At 34.7% G+C, this 20,267-nt stretch overlaps 5 protein-coding genes across 7 annotated transcripts; 4 read left to right on the forward strand and 1 right to left on the reverse strand.

Moving 5' to 3' along the window:
* Positions 1 to 244: 244 nt before the first annotated feature.
* Positions 245 to 3,238, reverse strand: LOC120180292 (RING-H2 finger protein ATL54-like). Its single transcript, XM_039185643.1, has 2 exons — positions 3,159 to 3,238; positions 245 to 1,691 (listed from the first exon to the last, which is right to left on the reverse strand). Exons 1-2 carry the CDS (start codon positions 3,236 to 3,238, stop codon positions 551 to 553), a joined length of 1,221 nt encoding a protein of 406 aa, XP_039041574.1. The 3' UTR covers positions 245 to 550.
* LOC120180202 lies at positions 3,200 to 5,796 on the forward strand. Of its 2 annotated transcripts, none has more exons than XM_039185581.1 (4): positions 3,200 to 3,687; positions 3,786 to 3,868; positions 3,960 to 4,162; positions 5,632 to 5,796. In XM_039185581.1, exons 1-4 carry the CDS (start codon positions 3,428 to 3,430, stop codon positions 5,731 to 5,733), a joined length of 648 nt encoding a protein of 215 aa, XP_039041512.1. In that variant the 5' UTR covers positions 3,200 to 3,427; the 3' UTR covers positions 5,734 to 5,796. The 2 variants fall into 2 exon arrangements, with proteins under 2 accessions (XP_039041512.1, XP_039041513.1); XM_039185582.1 differs by having other exon boundaries at positions 3,213 to 3,687; positions 3,963 to 4,162; positions 5,632 to 5,792.
* Positions 5,797 to 13,914: 8,118 nt separating this feature from the next.
* On the forward strand, positions 13,915 to 15,661 carry LOC120180201. 2 transcript variants are annotated; one of them, XM_039185579.1, is made up of 5 exons: positions 13,915 to 14,177; positions 14,260 to 14,355; positions 14,438 to 14,520; positions 14,595 to 14,797; positions 15,476 to 15,661. In XM_039185579.1, exons 1-5 carry the CDS (start codon positions 13,975 to 13,977, stop codon positions 15,545 to 15,547), a joined length of 657 nt encoding a protein of 218 aa, XP_039041510.1. In that variant the 5' UTR covers positions 13,915 to 13,974; the 3' UTR covers positions 15,548 to 15,661. The 2 variants fall into 2 exon arrangements, with proteins under 2 accessions (XP_039041510.1, XP_039041511.1); XM_039185580.1 differs by having other exon boundaries at positions 13,917 to 14,177; positions 14,266 to 14,355; positions 15,476 to 15,660.
* A 325-nt stretch (positions 15,662 to 15,986) lies between these two features.
* On the forward strand, positions 15,987 to 17,998 carry LOC120180162. The gene is made up of 5 exons (XM_039185546.1): positions 15,987 to 16,178; positions 16,287 to 16,559; positions 16,915 to 17,071; positions 17,223 to 17,328; positions 17,423 to 17,998. Exons 3-5 carry the CDS (start codon positions 17,061 to 17,063, stop codon positions 17,615 to 17,617), a joined length of 312 nt encoding a protein of 103 aa, XP_039041477.1. The 5' UTR covers positions 15,987 to 16,178; positions 16,287 to 16,559; positions 16,915 to 17,060; the 3' UTR covers positions 17,618 to 17,998.
* Positions 17,999 to 19,481: 1,483 nt separating this feature from the next.
* On the forward strand, positions 19,482 to 20,122 carry LOC120180293 (blue copper protein-like). The gene is made up of 2 exons (XM_039185644.1): positions 19,482 to 19,653; positions 19,752 to 20,122. The coding sequence occupies exons 1-2, from the start codon at positions 19,482 to 19,484 to the stop codon at positions 20,120 to 20,122; spliced, it is 543 nt and encodes a 180-aa protein (XP_039041575.1).
* Positions 20,123 to 20,267: the final 145 nt, after the last annotated feature.

Consider the following 20,267-nt stretch of genomic DNA (forward strand, 5'->3'; position numbering starts at 1 on the left):
ACCGGTATTGGAAAGTCGGGCTGCAACCACTTCTTATTCTAACAACTCCAGTTTTCGCTTAGATAGGGCTTAAGGCTGCGACTACGTGAACCCATAAACTGATAGGGCTTTCGACCAATTCATGTATGGTGGAAGAAGGCACCATTGAGTTGTTAAGAATGAAATAGTAGTCATCTGTATAAGCTTAGATCATCATCTTCAGAGTAAAGAGAATGTGGATTCATTAGATGGCAATCACTCCTTACAGAAAACCCAACCCACCTAAATTAGGCAAAGCTTTTGACTGCTCATCAAATCCACTGTTCTATGCCTGGTTTCAACCAACCCATAATATTTTCTTTTTCTCAACCAATTCAACTTAACAAAAGCGAAAATCAGTTTATGTTTAACAATGTAATGTGTCCTGGCATTGCATATACATGAAATTTATTCTTCTCAAACTTTCTCTTCATAATTCCTCTCATCATAAGGCTTCTGCTTCCATTCATACAATTTCTCTGTTTTAACAAATTTCGCACACTTCAAACCAAAACTATAACAGTAAAAAGCTTTACACCGGAAGAATTGGATTCATGCTCCGGTAACGTTTGGAGGACGAGAAAAACCTTCCACCACATGAGAATGATCTTTTCATTGGAACCGGGCTTAAATGAAGATGCTGAGAAATGGAGGAATTTCCCATTACCCTAAACTCACTTGACTTCACCTCGTCTTTGGTTGCCCAGATGCCCGAATCTACGTTCTCAACATCCTCTTGAATGCCCAGAAACAAACTTGCAGCTGATGAAGAAGAATCCATGGAAGCGCACCTTTTGATCTGTCTTATCTCGTTAGCCTCACTCACTAACAAAGTGCCATTTTCATTGCAATCGGTACCTTCCTTTGAAACCCTTTGGTCATTAGCCTCTTCCAATTCTCTTTCACCCCCGCTTTCATCGATCCCGACATTCTCAGAATTTTCCATCTGATTATCAACAATTACATCCACATTAGCAGAATTTTGATCTGCTGGAGTAGCACACGAGGCATCGAAGACTATTTGTGCTCGGCACAAAGGACAATTAGTGTGAGCCCTCAGCCATGTATCAATACACGAAATGTGAAACGCATGGTTGCATTTAGGCAACAGCCTCACCGTCTCATCTTCTTGGAACTCATTCAAACACACTGAACATTCCGTCCCTTCAATCAATCCCTCACCCTTCTTGTACTTACAAACAGTGATCGAATTTATGACCGATTGTTGCAAACCAACGGTTGTGATGAACCAAATAGGATGATCCACTCTATTATCATTGATCAACTCTTGGTCCCAAGTATCAGTTTGAGTTCGTGACTGCCTGTCATTCCTCCAGCAACACCAACCAAAACATGACTTCACTATAACGACGTAGTAGCCGAGAAGAAGGATGAGACCGGCAAGTACGGAAACAAAGACGATCACATAAGGTGAGATGTGATGGTTTTCAACCGAGAAGGGAGGAGGCGGCGGCGGCGGCGGCGGTAGGTAATAGTAGTCAGGGTAAGGGTAGCAGTTGTAAGGGCAGGCAGGGTCACAGAAATCAGGGCAGCCTATGGTTTCGTTTGTTTCAGTTACGGCCGGGAAAAGTCTTCTGGTTTTCATTGCTATATGAAGAGAGAATTGAAGGGAAAAAAAGATGAAAGAAATGAAGGCTCTAATTACCTGTAAACTTCATTTTTGTTTGTTTGAATTTGAAGAGAAGAAATGAAGAAAATCAATTAATATGTCTCTTTCAAGGTTTAGTGAAGAATAAAGACAGATTTACATGTATGGAGTGTGTTTGGTTCTCTCTTTCAAAGTTCAATTTTGGTCTAATTTTAAGAATTTGATCCTTGTGTTTTTCTGTTTTAAAAATTAAAATTTATCTTTCTTATTGAAAATTATTACCAATTGAAGTTTAATTTTTAAAATAGATATATGAATATTAGAATACTGCGTATTCAAATTTATGAATATTGTTAGCCATTAGACAATAATTTTTAAATCAGTCAAATAGAAGGGTCAAATTTCTTAAAATAAAATCAACTGAACTAAATTTCAAAATCTCAAAGAGAATAGGGACTGAAATCAGGATTAAAGCTTTATTTTACCATGTTAGGAAAGCTGCGTGTTACAGTTGCTTGACTCGTTTTCTTTCCATATAAATACAGTACACTTTACACTACGTATTGACTTAAGATGATGTGACTGCAAACTACGAGATTAGAACATTTTATTACTCTAAGATGGATAAAATCTTCCCCAATATTGCAATTTTTGGTGGGGGGTCCTAATCATGATGGTAATGTTATATTTTAGATTTAAGTGGATTTTCAAAACATTTTAACCATGCCTCTGGTCAGGTTGCCCTAAGGTCATAGTAAGGTGATACTGTGTGCTTGTCCAGTGAAATGGACCTCATACCTGCTAACACTTTTTCTTCTTCTTAATTTTATGTTTTCTTCTTAATTACCCTCAAATTTAACATTAAGATTTTGTTTAGTTAAATAAAAAAGTGAAAAGCAAATTGAGTATGTTTGATAATAAATAAAAGTAGAAAGAAAAAATAAAAGGGATCATAATTTTTAACCATCAAAAGAATTAAATAAATAAATTTTAAAGATAAAGTTGAGAAAATTTACCAAAATTCGGGACTAATATGGACCAAAATCAAATCAGTGACTAACTTAAGAGAAGCTGTAAAGTTCAGGGTTAAATACTGCTTTATCCCATTGGTGTGTTGAAAGAGTAGGATTTCGAATAGCCCCCAAAGATAAGGCTTGGGCCTAAGAGAATAAGAAAGGAAAACGAAAAAGTGTTAAAACCCATTGTGATTGGATGAGATGCTTTGTTATAAGGATTTTTGTAATCAAACAAGCCCAATGATTTAAACTGCTTTTAGACTCTCTATTTCAGTAAAAAAAAATTATTGGAAAATGTTAAAAGATTACGATGATAACAAATTTAAAGTTAAAAGATTAAATTAAATAAAAAAACAAAGAAGGTTTAAAATGAGAATTTCACTAAAGTGAAAGGACCATTGTAAGTATTGATCCTTTACTTTTTTGCCACTAATGGGTTAAGGGAATAAAAAAGAAAACGTGATAATAATCAACTTAAATATTTCTTGTAAAACAAAAGCAAAGACCAAACACACATTATGGAATATGATATTTGAAGAATATAGAGAGCGAGAATTACACCATTGTCTTCCTTCCTAATCCAGGCAGCAGCCATGCCGTCTATAATATAAAAGCACGTGTTTCTCTACCCTGTCATTCCACGCCGGCTGCAAATTCATCAACCACCTCTCTTCCATTCCAAACCATTTTTCCCGATTCTCAATTTTTCTCTTGTTTTTTTCTTTTCCCTTTCGCTGTATAAACGTATAGTCCCTTTCGCGAGGAATCTGTACTCTCAAAAGTTATGTCGACTACTTTAGGATTTAACTTTACATGTAAGGTTCCCATGGAGTCCTGCAAATCTCAGCCTTCCATTCTTTGTTTCTTGGTGATATCAAAGCTCAAGGGTAAACATCAAATTCTAAGAAACTCCAAGCTTCAACCTTCGGCCAGAAGTCTTAGATTGCAGAATACTGACAGAAATAGGAACATGGCCTTCTGCAACAGTAGCGTTGAACCAGGACCTATAGTTCCTTCTACTCCTACTCCTGGTCCTGGATCCTGGTTAGTCTTATATATGTATTACAAAAGGGAGAAAAAAAGAAATTTGTATTTCATTGCTTTTGGATGAGGTTTAGTCGCGTCATTTCTAAATTTTGCAGGAAACCCTGGATTCTGGGGATTCTGATGAGTATAATCCTACCCATGTGGAGGGGCAATTGGCGGCCATTATTAAAACTCAAACGTCAGTACTATCCCTCAATATCGTCAATAAGTTGCATTTATATTTACTTCTTGAACCTAACTTTAAATGTAATGTTGTATGTATGTGTGTGTAGAGGAAGCTGAAACTATAATAGACACGGTGGAAGCCGTGGCGGATATTGTGGAGAAAGTGGCGGAGCAAGTGGAGAACGTGACGGATGAGCTTGGCGATCTTTTACCAGAAGGTAAACTTAAGGATGCACTTGAAACTGTTGAAGATTTGGCCGATGCAACGGCTGATAGTGCACGCATAGCCGGAGACTTCATTGACAAGGTCTTATTTCTTGCTTTCCTTGTTATTCAGCATTGAATTAATTCTTTATTAACAAAATGATTAGGAAGTTGGTATTCTTTTATTATCATAGATATGTAGGCTTAGCACATGGTCATCGATACCACTTGCCAAAATAATAATCAAATCCAATAAATTAATGAACTGCAATACCAACTCCCTGACCTAAACGTTTTCTTCGGCGGAGTAGAAAATTTTGAAAAATTAAATAGTATAAAAATGAAAAGATTTTTTTTCACGGGTAAACTACACGTTTGATAATTGAATTTTATTTTATCTCCTATTTTGCTCATCGTACTTTCAATTTTTTAATTTACCCACTGAATTTTATAGATTAAATTTTTTGGTGACTCTGTCATTAAAAAAATTAATAGCGTTCTGACATTATCATATTTTAATCAAAACAACGTCGTTTTAATCTAAAATTTACTTTTTAAAAGAATTTAAAACGGCGTCGTTTTGATGTAAGTCTTCATGTCATAACATCGTTTAATTATTTAACGAGGGAGTGACGATTCAGTGAGTAAAATGAAAAAAATCGAAAGTACAATGAGTAAAATAGGAGAGATATAGTAAAATTTAGTTACTAAACGTGTAATTTACCCTTTTTCATTCATTATTCGATAGAGGTGAGAAAAATTATATTTAACGCGATTTTTATTTAATTTTAAATTATTCGAGTCATCTTGAATTAGTAGTTCAGATTTTGAATTTGAGTTGAGTTTGAATTTTAAAAGTATGAATATAAATATTAAATCTATGTCATTTATTATCTTCATCTTTAACTAATTAATTTGATTGTTTTGTGATTTGATCTTTAATTTTATTGCTTCTTCAATTCATTTTTTATTCTAAGTCTATTTTAGTCACGGTTTGAATCTCATGCTCCTCAACCATTACACAATACATGCATAACTTCGATTTCTCTTTTCGATAATAAAATTCTATTTTTTTTAATTTAATTCTTTAATTTTATGTTATTCAATTTGATCTTCGTACTATAACTCTTTGTAAATTTTTATTTCTCGTCAATTATTTGACTCTTTGATACTCTCATCAATATTTTATTATTAAAATTCATTCTTTAGAAAAATATCATTATAAATATATTATATTATTTTAAATATTATTTGATTTTTAAATAATATTATAAATCTTCTTTATATTTGTAAAAAATAAGATATATATATAATAAATAAATAGAAACTTTTGTTTAAGTTAGAATGAATCAATAACATAACATTATAAACAATTACAAATAAATTTAAATAGAAAATCAAACAATTATATTTGATTCAACTTGACTCAACTACTTTTTAAATAAAATTTAAATGATAAAATAGTACTTGTTAACTCAGTTAACTTATAGTTCTTTTATTTGATTGAAATCGACTCAACCAAATATAAGAATGTACTAGTTAGGGCTATTTACACAAATAAATATAATGCAGGTAGAAGACATGGTAGACCAAATGGAAGAAAAGGTGGAATCTTTAACGAAACAAAACAGTGGTGATGAAGAAGCCAAAGAGAAAAAGGAAACACCTGCTTAGGCAAAACATGTGCAGCTCTCATCAATTGTAATAATTCAGTCCAGTTCTATCACTTTTGAATCAAAACAATATTAAATGTATTAATTTGGGTTCATGGAATCATGTATACGTTAATGTCGTATTTGTTTATTTTATCTTATTTAGCTTATTAAACTAAAATTAAATAAAATATTTTTTGTTTGCAATATAGAAGCTATTAGTTTTATTAAAATTGAAAAATATTCAAATTACAATAAAAGTTTACAACCACAAATGTAAACTGGAACACATAACAAGAATATTTTTTTTTTATAATCATTAACACAAGAAACTACACACAAATACTATATAAGAAAAATGTTAAAAATCTAACCAAATAAACTCGAATAAAAGGTAGATACGAAAACATCTAACCGCAACAACAAACGAATCATAAAAGGGGATTATGTTATTGAAAGACCACCGACAAATCACAGATTAGAATCAACCGCATGAGAAAACTATTTACGAATACGAATCACGTATCCAAATTCAATCCGATGATCTAAAGTAGGAAACATTATCGTAATAACAAATGAACGTCATCTTAATCAATCGTAACAATATTAAATTAAGTCCTTTAGAAAAAAAGATAAATGTAAATAACGATTAAACTTTAATATACTATACGATATTTCTTTCAAACTATAATATTTAATTTGGTACTTAAAACTTTTATATTCCAATTAAATAAGTAGATTTTGGTTTATGTTATAGAATTTGATATCACACCAAACAGTCAACTTTTAAATGCGACCCAACTATTTTTTTTAGCAGGTATAAGAAAAAAATTGAAACAGTTTTAAAGTCTGAAATAATTAACTAATAGCTTGCTCTTAATAAATGATGAAACAGAATGTGATGAACAAGTATTTGAATTCATGTTTGAGAGTACATATTTTAAAATTTGTAGATCATATGTTGACCACCCTTTTGACTCAAATCTCAGTAGAATTTTAATTATTTTAGCAAGTGCTACAATGATATTTATTTCCTTCGCATCTAATTATTTATCCTTTCATGAAGTCCACCTACTGAACTACCCCTACAATGGTGCTAATAGCCTACTCAGATGAAACAATGAAACCGGATTTTTCTTTTGATAAATTACAAAATGATCATATATATGTGTTACATATTAATATTATATTTTATCAGTTGTTGGTAATGCTCAATCTCACATAGTGTTGGAAACACTATTGGGAATGGTATTTAAGGCTTGACATTCCACTTCCTTGTTGAGTGATAGAGAACAAGGGGGGGCTCTCGCGCACCGCCGCCGCCGTTCGTCTGTCTCGTCTCGGCTCGGCACGGCACGGCACGGCACGACACGGTAATGATGCGGATGCGGTCCTCAATGATGATGCCTTAGCAACTGCCGCCGCCGCTCTCGCTACCTACGAGAAATACGAGAAGGACAACAAGACGGTGCGAGGACATCTGCTCAGCCACATGTCAAATAAACTATTTGATATGTTCCTTAGAGAAAGGAGTGCCAAGTCAATATGGGACACTCTCGACAAGAAGTATGGTGCGGATGATGCGGGGATCAAGAAGTACGTTGTCGGCGAATGACTCAAATTCCAGATGACAGACGACAAGCCAATAATGGATCAAGTCCATGACTATGAGAACTTAGTCGCTGACATCATCGCTGAAGGGATGCAAATGTGTGAGGTGTTGCAAGCCAATGTACTCATTGAGAAGCTGCCCAAGTCCTGGACCGACTACCGCAACTCTCTTAAGCATAAGAAGAGAGACATTTCGCTTGAAGAACTTGTGGGCCATATGAAGATTGAAGAAGCCAACCGTTTAAAAGATAAGCTTACTAATTCTATGAGTAATTTATCTTTTAGAGCTAACTTGGTTGAGTCTAAATTTAAGAAGATCATGAAACGTGGGAATCAAGACAAGAAGACGAAACCACAGAAGGCTACCAACTTCAAGAAGTCAGGAAAGGCCAAACCGGAAGGAAAGACGTTCAAGTGTTATGTCTGCGGTTTACCCGGCCACAAAGCTTACCAATGCCAACACCGCTCAGACCGCCAGAATGACAACAAGCCACATATGCACGTTGTAGAAGAAGATGATGAGATCATTGATGCGGTGGTCTCAGAAGTTAATCTGGTGGAGAACAGTTCAGAATGGGTAGTTGACACTGGCACTTCGAAGCATTTCTGCGCAATGAAGGAGTTTTTCACCGAGTTCGAGGATGGGAACACTGGTGAACGTATGTACATGGGGAACTCTAGCAGCTCTGAAGTGCTAGGCAAAGGCAAAGTTTTACTCAAGCTGACTTCTGGTAAAACTCTGGCTTTAAATAATGTTATGTATGTACCTGCCTTTCGTATAAATCTGATAAGTGGTGGGCTTCTGAATAAGGCAGGCATTAAGTTAGTTTTTGAGGCAGATAAACTTGTACTTTCCCGAAATGGTGATTATGTGGGGAAAGAGTTTTTAAGCAATAGTTTATTTGTCATAGAAACTCAATTTAATGAAAATAAAGCTACCACTTCTGCTTATATTGTTGAATCTATTGATATGTGGCATGCTAGATTATGACACGTGAATATTCATGCTTTAAAGAAATTAATGAATATGAATAGTCTGCCTAAGCTAGACACAACTAGCTTTAACAAATGTGAGATTTGTGTAGAAGCTAAGCATACTAGACCTCACTTTAAGACTGTTTCTAATAGAAAGACTGAACTGTTAGAACTCATTCATACTGATCTAGCAGATTTTAGAAACATTGAAAGTAAAGGAGGAAAACACTACTACATAACTTTTGTAGATGATTATTCAAGATATACAAAAGTTTATCTCCTAAGAACTAAAGATGAAGCTAAAAACTTCTTTCTTATTTATAAGGCAGAAGTTGAAAATCAGTTAGATAGAATCAAACGGGTTAGATCTGATAGAGGTGGTGAATATGGATCTAATTTCTTAAAAGATATTTGTGAAAAGAATGACATAATTCATGAAACATCAGCCCCCTATTTTCCTCAACAGAATGGTATAGCCGAAAGAAAAAATAGAACTTTAAAAGAGATGATGAATTCTTTACTAATAAGTTCTGGGTTATCTGATAACATGTGGGGGGAGGCCATTCTATCGGTAACTCATATCTTGAACGGAGTTCCTCATAAGAAATTAGATTCTACTCCATATGAATTATGGAAAGGATACGCTCCTAATTTGCAATACCTGAAAGTGTGGGGGTGTCTGGCTAAAGTGGGCTTGCCAGACTTTAAGAAGTCCACCATCGGACCTAAAACCGTTGATGCAGTGTTTATAGGGTATGCTACGAATAGTGCTGCATACATATTCATGCTTTTACAAGATTATTCTATTTGTGAGTCAAGAGATGTTGTTTTCTTTGAAAATACTTTTCCTTTAAAGGAACCAAGAATAAATATTGAAACACAAATAAAATATATTCCATCAACTTCTTCTAGTAATCCTGCTAGGTCTTCTAAACAAATTGATTTTGAGCCTATAAGAAGTAAAAGGCAAAGAGTTGAAACCTCTTTTGGACCAGACTTTATTACTTCCTTTATTTCTGAGATAAATGATTTAGACTTCATTTCAGATCCTATAGCTCAAATTTTTCTATTAGATGAGGATCCTAAAACTTTTGAAGAAGCTATAAGATCTATCGATGCTAGTTTTTGGAAAATCGCTGTTAATGATGAACTAGAATCGATAGTGTCTAATCATACTTGGGAATTAGTTGACTTTCCTAAGGGATTCAAACCAATCTCCAACAAATGGGTCTTCCGGAAGAAACTAAGGCCAGATGGTTCGATTCAGCGGTACAAGGCAAGGTTAGTCGTCAAAGGGTTCACTCAAAGGTTTGGTTTAGACTACTTTGATACATACTCTCCCGTTACAAAAATCTCAACGATTCGTGCATTATTTGTACTAGCCTCTATTCATAAGTTGCAGGTACATCAAATGGATGTTAAGACTGCTTTCTTGAATGGGGATCTAGATGAGGAGATTTACATGGAGCAGCCACTAGATTTTGAGGCACCTGGTATGGAAGGCAAAGTCTGTAGACTCAAAAAGTCACTCTATGGACGTAAGTAGGCTCCTAAACAGTGGTATGAGAAATTTCATAAAACTATTCTTAGTTTTGGTTTTGTTGTGAATGGTTCGGATGCTTGTGTGTATTCGAAGATGTTTGAAACTGAATGTGTTATCATAAGCCTTTATGTTGATGACATGTTGATTTTCAGTTCTAACATTGAGTCCATTAACAAAGTTAAAAATTTCTTGTCTACTAAGTTTGAGATGACAGATTTGGGAGAAGTATATGTAATCTTAGGAGTCAAAGTTACCAAAACTGAGAAGGGATTTTCTTTATGTCAAGCACATTATATAGAGAAAGTGCTAAAGAAATTTGACAGTTTTGATGTCGTCCCTGTTCGAACTCCTTATGACCCTAGCATACATCTAGTTAAGAATAAAGGAAGTAGTGTTTCCCAAACTGAATATGCTAAATTAATCGGAAGCTTAATGTTCTTAATGAACTATACTCGGCCTGATATTGCTTATGCTGTGAGTAGACTAAGTAGATATACTCATAATCCAAGTGGTGAGCACTGGATTGCACTTAAACGCTTACTGAAGTATCTTAAGGGTACTGTGGATTGAAAACTTGAATTTGTTGGCTTTCCTGCGGTACTGGAAGGATATTGTGATGCCAACTGGGTTTCTGATAATGATGAGGTAAGCTCTACGAGCGGGTATGTTTTTACTTTGGGTGGAGCAGCAATCTCGTAGAAATCATCAAAGTAGACTTGTATTGCTCGTTCTACCATGGAGTCAGAGTTTATAGCTCTTGACCTAGCTGGGCAAGAAGCCAAGTGGCTCAGAAACTTGTTAGCAGATATTCCGTTGTGGGGAAGACCGACTCCTCCAGTTTTATTGTTGTGTGATTCACAAGCTGCGATATGTGTGGCTAAGAACCAAGCTTACAATGGTAAGAAAAGACATATTCGCATAAGACATGAATCAGTTAGACACTTGATAAAGAATGGAGTGCTCTCTTTAGAGTATGTGAAGTCGGAAAGGAACCTAGCAGATCCACTTACCAAAGGGTTAAGTCGGAAGCTGGTCCTATATTCGTCGAGAGGGATGGGTCTAAAGCCCATTGGTTGAGGAATTCATGGTGGATACCCAACTTAGTTATCTAAGTTCCATGTGGTCAAACGAAACCATGGAAAGACTCATATTGCACATTCCTACTGCCTATCCCTATGATGAATAATGTGCATGCCCAGGATGAGCTTAATTGCTCTTAATAAATTCATAGCCCAGTCTTTGGGTGGTCTTAGTGAGAAAGACTTGATGAATTTACCGATTTTGGCTGAATATCTATTCTTAATAAGTTCATAACCCAGAGTGAGTGGGTAGGAAATGATGAACTTACCGACAGAAAGGTTGAGTTTGTTAAACTCTTAATAAATTCAAATCCAAGTATTTGGATGGTTCTAGTGAGAAGGACTTATTGAATTTACCGATAAATGAGGTTGAATATTTATTCTTAATGACTTCTTAGCCCAGAGTTTGGGTGGTTCATTTATAATGAACCCTTTGTGAGGTTGAGCTATTATAAAAGCTCTTAATTATTTCATATCCCTTTTTAAAGGGTGGTTTATGTGGAGATAAACTTGATGAAATAACCTATGTAAGTGAGAAGGGTTAGCCGCCTTCTATGAAAAATGTTGGGCCATTTTTCTAGCACACTTACTAGAATCCTGAGGTAAGATGGCCAAATATATACTTTTGTATATATATATATCTTACACATCGAGGACTCAGGTGGATGAAGGGGTTAGCTGTGTGTTATGAGTTTACCCTGATCTTAGAAAGTTCCAGACTAGTTTCACTTATCTAAGAGAAGGATTGCTCATCATCACTATGTACTAGTTCCAGATATGTTCACTGGTGCTTAAGCAACTAATCTCGCTATTGCTCTTCTGGAAAGCTTGTTTTCGAGTTTCAGAAGATTTCTTTCGCATTAGTAGGGGAATGTTGGTAATGCTCAATTCCACATAGTGTTGGAAACACTATTGGGAATGGTATTTAAGGCTTGACATTCCACTTCCTTGTTGAGTGATAGAGAACAAGGGGGGGCTCTCGCGCATCGCCGCCGTCCGTCCGTCCGTCTCGTCTCGTCTCGGCTCGGCACGGCACGGCTCGGCTCGTGGTCGTGGTCGTGGTCGTGGTCGTGGTAATACGTGTCTTCGACACGTCCGCGCGGATACTATCTTTTTAGAGAAAATTCTCGAGGAATTTCTCTTTGAAAGAAACAAATGGAAAATGTGAAAGATATCAACTGATATTTATAGGCTGCTGAGGACTGTTTGAATTTCAAATAATAACAGCTGAATTATTTGTTATCAGAAATTAAACAGTTTATTTCTAAATTAAATCAGAAACGTTAAGATGTACCTGGACTGATTTACAGCTTTGTACAGAGGAGACAATCTGTTAATATCAGGAGTTACAAGAGTTATTTGATTTAATTCCAGGGGTTACATGATATAATTTCGGGAGTTATAACAGCTGAATAATGATACAATGAACCTGGACTATTTCTGAGTCAGGTTCATCTAGACGTTTCAGCTGTTACAAATAAGAGATTTAATCCTGAAATTTTATAGACTATTTTTAACTCTATTTCTAGCCTATAAATAGAGAGCTATATTCAGCTTCTCAACTCATTCAAAAACATTCACAATTCACTTACAAAGTGTTTTCTAAAGTTCTCTCTGAGTGCTTTCCGATCAGAAGTACAATACCACCAGCAGTCCACTCCGGTTTCGGGTGTACGGAATTCGGAGCGACCGTGTTAACCTCGGGGGATGGTCCGCCTACTGCAGCGATTACACACATCGGGGCGAATTCGTTTCTAAGGCAGTGGTTCTTACTACGACACGATTTACGAATTTGTTCTTCTTAATTACTGTTTATATTTCCAGTCACTGCTAACGGTGTAGTTTTGCAGTTCATATATCCAATATCAGTTTCACAGTAATTTAATTAATACTATTGTTGTTATAGTATGTATAAAAGATATGACCTACAAAAATATATATGAATTTAAAAGTCTGTCGGAAATGTTTCAATACTATTGCAACATAAAATGTTAGCATTGATTGAAAAATAATATAATCGATAGAGAAATTTTGTTAGGTGATAGAAAATAAGCATAAATACTTTTTGTTTATAGGATACGAGAGAAGACTAAAAGAACCAGAAAATATTTTATAAAATTCAATTAATAAACTGTCTCTAATCAGTTTTCAATCATCTAATTAACGATAAAATCAATTATAATAATTAATAATATAACATTTAAAATTTATAATAATTAATGATCAAACTAATCATAATAATTAATCATAAAGCACGAATCAATTAACTAACGACGACGACAATAAACAAACGCGTACACAAGATATATCAATCAATAATCAAGAAAATAAGTAGAAGGAAACAATATATAAACCATCGCTCTATATTTTTTATCTGATATGAAATCAAACTTTGCTGATTGCCTTTATTTCTAACAGAGTCAATTATGATTTTCTAAAAGACGAACCTTAAAAGTTGTTTTACAATTATGTGTTAGTAACACGTTTTTTTCATTCAGTTTAATTAATTTAACCCCCTTTCTTTAGTGGGCGGACACAATGAATGACAATAATTGAGTTTTTTTTTTATTGAAAAAAAAAACAAAAAAGCCTGCTTTTTACTACATCTATAGTAAAAGTATACATAATTATCGATGATATAATTTTTTTTTTCAAAATTGTATATAATGATTTTAATAAAATTATATCAATCTATAGATAATTTTACTAAATAATATAAAATTTAATCTATTTATTTAAATAATTTTTGAACTTTTTATTTTCACAATATTTATCTAAAAAAAATCTCGCGTCGTGGGATGATGTAGTTCTTTAATCATATTTACAGAGGAGTTAAAAGTAGAAATTTTTTTAAATGAAAAAAATATATCTGAATTATTCAAATTAGTTGTCTACGACTTGTATTTTTTTTTTTTTGAGAAGGGTAAAGGATTGACTTCCTAAAGATTTCGCAATTTAATAGTATTAGTAGTATAACAAACACCGCTGTGTATATTTGAATTGTACCGTCCATTTGAATTGCCTGTTGAATAAAGATTAATTTTTATAGCAAAATATGTTGGCCACCACCGGATCAGCTGTTCTTCTCCTTCCCGGCAAAGCTAAGTGCCTTCATCAAGAGTCTTTATGCAGATTTCAACTCAAAACTAGACTTTGTTTGGCCGATATCTCAAATTCAAAGCAAAACAATAGGCAGCCTTTTCAGAGAAATCAAACCTTCCCATCACTCGACAATGGAAGTTATAGAAACAGAAAACTGTAATCTAACTTTATTTTTTACCCCTCCTTTTCCAGCTTTACTATGATATCTATTTTGATTGCTTCCCTTAATATTTGAAAGTTGCAGGAAAAATATGCAGATCGTGTGCTGCAGTTTGGAATCAGGGTCGGGGCTTCCACCGTTTCCTTTTAATCTTCTTCACTCTGGTTCCGACTGGTAATCTTTTAATTAAACATGGAAGTAACAATTTCTGTTCTTCTGTTAGCATTGAAGAAGTTGACAATCATATAATCTGCAGGCATCTCTGGGCTCTGGGAACGGCAATCCCACTTATCCTGTCCTTCACCACGAGTAAATGGGGGCCTTTTCTAAAACTGATGAGTGAGAGTCTTCTTCTGCTTCTTCAAGTAATCAGGCATTTCATTAACGTATGTTTGTTGGGTTCATATATGTAGATGATGCTGAAAAGGTCCTAGAGACGGCTGAACATATATCGGATGTGGTGGAAGAAGTGGCGGAGAAAGTGGAGAAGATAGCAGATGAGGTGGGCGATCAGCTTCCGGACGGCGGAAAACTGCGGGCAACTCTTGAACTGGTTGAAGATTTAGCCGAAGAGACAGCTAAGAACGCTCATCTTGCCGGAGATCTCATTGACAAGGTTAGCTTTTCACCTGATTTATTTTAGCATCTAAAATAAACACATCACGTGCTTCGCTTTTTAATTTGTTTTTCTGTCAATCTCACTTCATTGATTTTATGTGCACAATTTCATAATTACACCGTGAGTTAATTTAACAATTACTTAGTACTATTAAAAAACGATTATTTAGTATATTTATAAGCAGGGTCCGAATTACCAACAATCAGTTGATCTACTGGGATGAGACACTAGGTCTTTTAAACAAAGTCAGGCGTTCGAATTTCGACGTTTGTAAATGGAGCAAACTACCGGGTTGGGAGGGTCGCCCTCGCTATGCAATATCCGATCCACATTAGTCGGTCAATAGATCAGATACCCGTGATTAATTAAAAAAAAGCAGTTTGTGAATTAAAAAATGATTCCTTTCTTAGAAGATTTTAAAAAATAAAGTTTTATACGTACAATTATTGATATATGATTTTTGATAATTGGTTAAAACCTACTAAAAGTTTATTTAAATTTCTTTTAATCACTTTAATATTTAAAGAATTATTTTAGTCTCTATTTTTAAAAGAGTACATCTCAATCTAAAATATTAATCTATCATCATTATAGAAAAAAAAAATCCAAATGTCTTAGGTAATTATATGCATATCTTGCGATAATTTATAAAAAGGAAATAAACATAAAATGCAGGTCCAAGAAATGGAAGACAAGCTGGAGTCGTTTATGGAATCCGTGGAAGAAGACGACGCGAAGGAGGATTGAAGGTGGATCCAAAACAAAGAGGTCGTGTGCAATGCTTTTCGAAATTCATCATGATTGAAATCTATATAAATATTGTTTTCAACTAATAAGTTTCCGGCCTATTCTTGCATTGAATTTGTACATTTATTTCCGATGTTTCAAACGATTTACAATCAAACTCAGTTAAATAAAAATTATTTTTGGAAACTAACCGAAAAGTTGATGTCATTATTTGTTAAAAAAAAACAGAACTCTTTTAATAATATATAAATTCATCGTACGCTATGAGATAAAGTTTACAAAAATTCTTCATCTTTGAAATTCGAAGATAATTACTACAAAACATTCTTTACTACCGATGCTAGGACAACTCTTTGTGAGTTATTATTACTCAGTTATTGCAAGATCTAGGGTTCTTCGTCAATCAAAATTTTGAATTATGAGAGGGCAAAGAAATCTGAGATTATGAGAGGGAAAAATGTGATTTAACATTCCTAAAAAAATCGATGATTCCTTAGGTGTTCAAGTCTCCAGAGAATCTTTGCAATTGAAACTCCGAACCTCCGAAGAAACCCAGATCCGCCACCGTCAGCAGTATCTGTTCATTCTCTCAAAACTGAAAGAGAAAGATCAAATCATCGAGCGATCAAAGGTCGGTCAACTTTAAAACGAAACAAAATAAATAACCAAAAATATTAATATATTTATCTTCAAAAATATGAAATGTTGACATTTTAAATGATTTTTTTTTATTTTTAAGGCGGAACCGAATATGAATGCAGTGGCGTTGAAGAGATTTGGGCAAGCGAATCAGAAGCTAGCGGCAGAGTGTACGAATTTGTTTACCCAGTGTAACAAATGGGAAAGAGAGTGTTTGCTTTATGACCATGATAGGTAGGCGTTGATGGATTTTCGAAACGAGGCTGATGAGAGGGCAAAGAAAGCTGAGATTAGGGTTCATGCATTGGAAAAGGACATAGGGAAGTTAAATCAAGAATTAAGGTTCTACAGACACCGTTATCAGAGCCAAATGGTAATTTGAAAAAATCTCTTTAATGCTGTGTTGCTAAGTTCTGAATTGTTGATTTTTTGGGGACAACTTTGGTTAGTTTTCTTTTCTTGTGGAAAATAATGAGATCTTGTTAGATTTAATGGCTAAATTTTTTATTTGTAGCTTATAACCATGTGAATTTAGTTGAGCATGCATCATGAAACTATTGTTCTTTGCTGCTGATAGACTCATAGTAAGTTGAACAGCGTAAATCTGGTTTTAGGAGATTAGCTTCAGTTTTTCATTGACTATGATTGATTAGAAAACCCGTCACCGTGTATAGTTTTGTCAAGAACTATTATGTATCCAAACTGACAATCATATATCCTACTTGAAGATTGATTCATCTTCTGAAGGCACGACAGTGGAAGAGAATTTACTTGATTCGGTTCTAGCAACATTGATTTGAAAGATGAAGTTACATCCGGACATGCATACTTGGAGACAAATACCTCCCTTGAATCATGTCAAAGGTTGCTTAAAATGTGGAATAGGTGATGGTTTTGTTCTCTTATTTTCTGCGTCTTTGTTGGTTAATGGTGGTTTTTGGTGCATGGAATTTAACGGGCATTATCATTTCTTCACTGCTAAGGGCTACTCCCATATTTCTGAACTAATTCTAATGGCCTATGCGGTGCTTTGCAGGTTGATGCCTTCAACTCAAAAAATTTTGTCACTAGCTGCTGAAGTAATGACCCTTGAGAAAGACAAGGACCATCTCAGGCTAAACCTTAGTAAAGCTGAAGAAGAGGTGAGAACCAAGGAATTTGAACACTTGATGCTTGTTTAAACTTTAAATTTCTATTCCCCTTATCTGAAGTTAATATGGTATTGTATATATATAGGTGAAAGTTCTGTTTGAAGAAAATAGCATATTGGAAGAGGCGAACCAAAGATTATTGAGGCAATCACGTGAAGGAAAGAATCTCTATGATTCTGGTGGGAAGCATACTGACAGTGCATCTGCAAAGGTGAGAAAAGAATGTTGGGTTCTCTGTATTTGTTGGTCTGCACACATGGGTGCTTGCTTTCACATGTAAAAACAAGTTCATTGATTTGATTGTATAATTTACTTTTCTCACAAACAAAGAAAAGAAAATTGAGTCCCAGGATATACAGCCTGATTGAGAAGAAGATGAACTTTACTGATCCAGATTCAGCAAGAAAGCCTCCGTCACCATTGCAAGACGGAGCCTAAATTCTTGTCCATTGATTATTCTTTGTATCAATGATGGCTTTTTAAGTAGATTTACAGATAGCTTTTTTGAAGCAACAGGCTGGCTGTAGTTGGTGAGCAATATAGTTTCAAGCACCGGAATGGAAGTACTGTTGTTTTTATAAGTAATGTTAATTTCTGTTTTTCTTTAGCATTTCCCGACTGATCTGATGTAATAGAGTAAGGTAGTTGCTGAAGTAATTAGAATTTTGATCATTTATTTCGGTTGTATATTAAAATAGTCAGATATGTTAATGTTAGGTATTTCCTATTACATCCTTAAACGACCTCGTTCTGTTCTTTCTTTTTTCCCCTCTTAATGACTAGCTTATAGAATTATAGTCGTTTGAAAATTGAATGATAATTTCGTTATTTTAAAACTTCAGTAACTAAAAAGATTATTTTGATATAAACTAGGGAATATTTGTGTATTAACAAAGATTGTGTTAACTCTTGCAACCTATTTACATGCATGCAGCATATAGGAACAAATGAAAATAAATAAAATCTGTTTTAAAGGGAAGACGTAAGTCATCCAAAAGTGCAATTGGATCAACCTATATCACTTTTACTACCGCTAGAACTCCTTCAGCAAACTGCCGTAGTTAAATGATTTTACGGCAGTCATCACATCCAGTTGATTCCAAAGGATAAAAACAAACAGGGAAAACGCCCTCCGTTGGGCGTATAGGCATACCTTTGTAGACCATTTTATAATTTAATCCGTGAAACCACAAAAGACCCTACCTCCCCAATCCCATTATTCAGAAGTAAACGCAAAACCTTAAACACACACATAACAAACCAATCGTATTATATCCAAGGTTCAATTATGAAAGAAAATGAGCATGAAAATCAAAGCAACCAAATACAAAGCTTGTATATTAAGAATCATCGACTAAATTCGACACGTCATTTGTTTATATTTACACACTTTCCTTTGACTGGCCTACACAAAATAAAAATAAAAGATACATAACCTAATTTCACAATGAGAATAATTCCTTTTAAATTACATATCCATAAAGATATTTTCCAATAATGAAAGATTATTTTAGTGATCATTTGGGTAGGAGATGAGGTATCTAACTGTTGGATTTCTTTATGACTCGTAACTTTACACATATTGCTTAGAATGAAGTAGATTAGCTTTATCACATCAGTTGATAATGAAAGACTCCTGTCTGCTAAGATCTCAAAACAGTGAACCCAAAGGAATTCCAACTGATTTTGAAAGTACACCAAATGATTAAGTAGAACATGCAGAATCTAAGTCAAATTAATCAATATTTTTATTACTGAATGGACAGTTACCCAACCAGAAAAATCTGACTTGTAGACCTTTTTAGACATTTTAATAGGTTTAGATCTAAAAAGAGTTTATTTGACAATTAAGTCATCCACTCTTCATTATATTAAATTCGTTTATCAGAAACATGTAAACAAGTCATTACCCCATTTCTACATATAGCATACATATAATGATGCATTTTATGGGGGAAATGCATGTTTCCTTTCTCTTATTTGCCGGTGATTGGACGCCTTTTGCATTAGGCATAGGACCTGCCGCCCCGTTTCACCATTATATAAGGAATCCCATTTCAGAAAGTTTCCATCACAGAAAACTCCTCATTGTTCTTTGACAACACTGTTTTACTTCGTCAATTAGACAATTACTCTGGTAAAAAATGGGGAGCTCAAGTGTGGGACTGGCAATGGCCTGTCTTTTGCTAGTCTCGTGTATGGTGATGCCAAGCTTGGTCAAAGTTTACACCGTTGGTGACGCCTCTGGCTGGACAACCGGGGTAGATTATAGTACATGGACTGGTGGTAAGACCTTCGAAGTTGGTGATAGCATTGGCGAGTATAAAATCTAAATCCGAATCTCACATTTGATCAGCATATTTAGACTGATCCATCATTAATTCACATGGTTGGATTTGTTTGGTCAACCCTAGTTTTCAAGTACCCAACTAGTCATACAGTGGATGAAGTGAGTTCAAGTGATTACAGTACGGGCACTGTAGGCGATGCCATCACAAAAGATGACAGTGGAGCCACCACCGTTGCCCTCAAGAAGGCCGGAACACACTACATCTGTGGTGTAGTGGGTCACTGCGCGAATGGCATGAAGCTTGCAGTTAAAGTGGAGTCGGGATCGTCCAATTCGCCAGCTTCCAGCGACAAACCATCAACCACCAACACAACAACAACTAAAGCCCCGGATTCTTCATCATGGAATCTCTCCCCATTTATGGCTGTTGTCACAACTGTGTGTGTGTGTGTGTTTTTTTTTTCTATTACCAGTGTTTCTTCTAGTTACCACTAGTTGAATCGTTGAAATGCATAAACAACAGTACCAAAGAGTAATATTTTAGCTTTAAAAGATTTTAATTATTTATTTTACCTTTCGATTATTTTGTTTTAAAGGTTCGGAAAATAATTTGGTCCGTTTATAAGTATGACGTGCATTT

This window comes from Hibiscus syriacus, unplaced genomic scaffold, assembly GCF_006381635.1.
Source record: "Hibiscus syriacus cultivar Baekdansim isolate YM2019G1 unplaced genomic scaffold, ASM638163v2 tig00112491_pilon, whole genome shotgun sequence".
NCBI classification, from domain to species: Eukaryota; Viridiplantae; Streptophyta; class Magnoliopsida; order Malvales; family Malvaceae; genus Hibiscus; species Hibiscus syriacus.

Coding starts and splice junctions, on each gene's coding strand:
- LOC120180292 (XM_039185643.1), bottom strand. CDS start 3,238: ATGGCTGCTGCCTGGATTAGGAAGGAAGACAATGGTGTAATTCTCGCT. Junction 1,692..3,158: donor CAAATATCATATTCCATAAT/GTGTGTTTGGTC, acceptor ACAAAAATGAAG/TTTACAGGTAATTAGAGCCT.
- LOC120180202 (XM_039185581.1), top strand. CDS start 3,428: ATGTCGACTACTTTAGGATTTAACTTTACATGTAAGGTTCCCATGGAG. Junction 3,688..3,785: donor ACTCCTGGTCCTGGATCCTG/GTTAGTCTTATA, acceptor TAAATTTTGCAG/GAAACCCTGGATTCTGGGGA. Junction 3,869..3,959: donor GCCATTATTAAAACTCAAAC/GTCAGTACTATC, acceptor TGTATGTGTGTG/TAGAGGAAGCTGAAACTATA.
- LOC120180201 (XM_039185579.1), top strand. CDS start 13,975: ATGTTGGCCACCACCGGATCAGCTGTTCTTCTCCTTCCCGGCAAAGCT. Junction 14,178..14,259: donor AGTTATAGAAACAGAAAACT/GTAATCTAACTT, acceptor AATATTTGAAAG/TTGCAGGAAAAATATGCAGA. Junction 14,356..14,437: donor CTTCACTCTGGTTCCGACTG/GTAATCTTTTAA, acceptor TATAATCTGCAG/GCATCTCTGGGCTCTGGGAA.
- LOC120180162 (XM_039185546.1), top strand. Junction 17,329..17,422: donor TTAGTAAAGCTGAAGAAGAG/GTGAGAACCAAG, acceptor GTATATATATAG/GTGAAAGTTCTGTTTGAAGA.
- LOC120180293 (XM_039185644.1), top strand. CDS start 19,482: ATGGGGAGCTCAAGTGTGGGACTGGCAATGGCCTGTCTTTTGCTAGTC. Junction 19,654..19,751: donor CGAAGTTGGTGATAGCATTG/GCGAGTATAAAA, acceptor GGTCAACCCTAG/TTTTCAAGTACCCAACTAGT.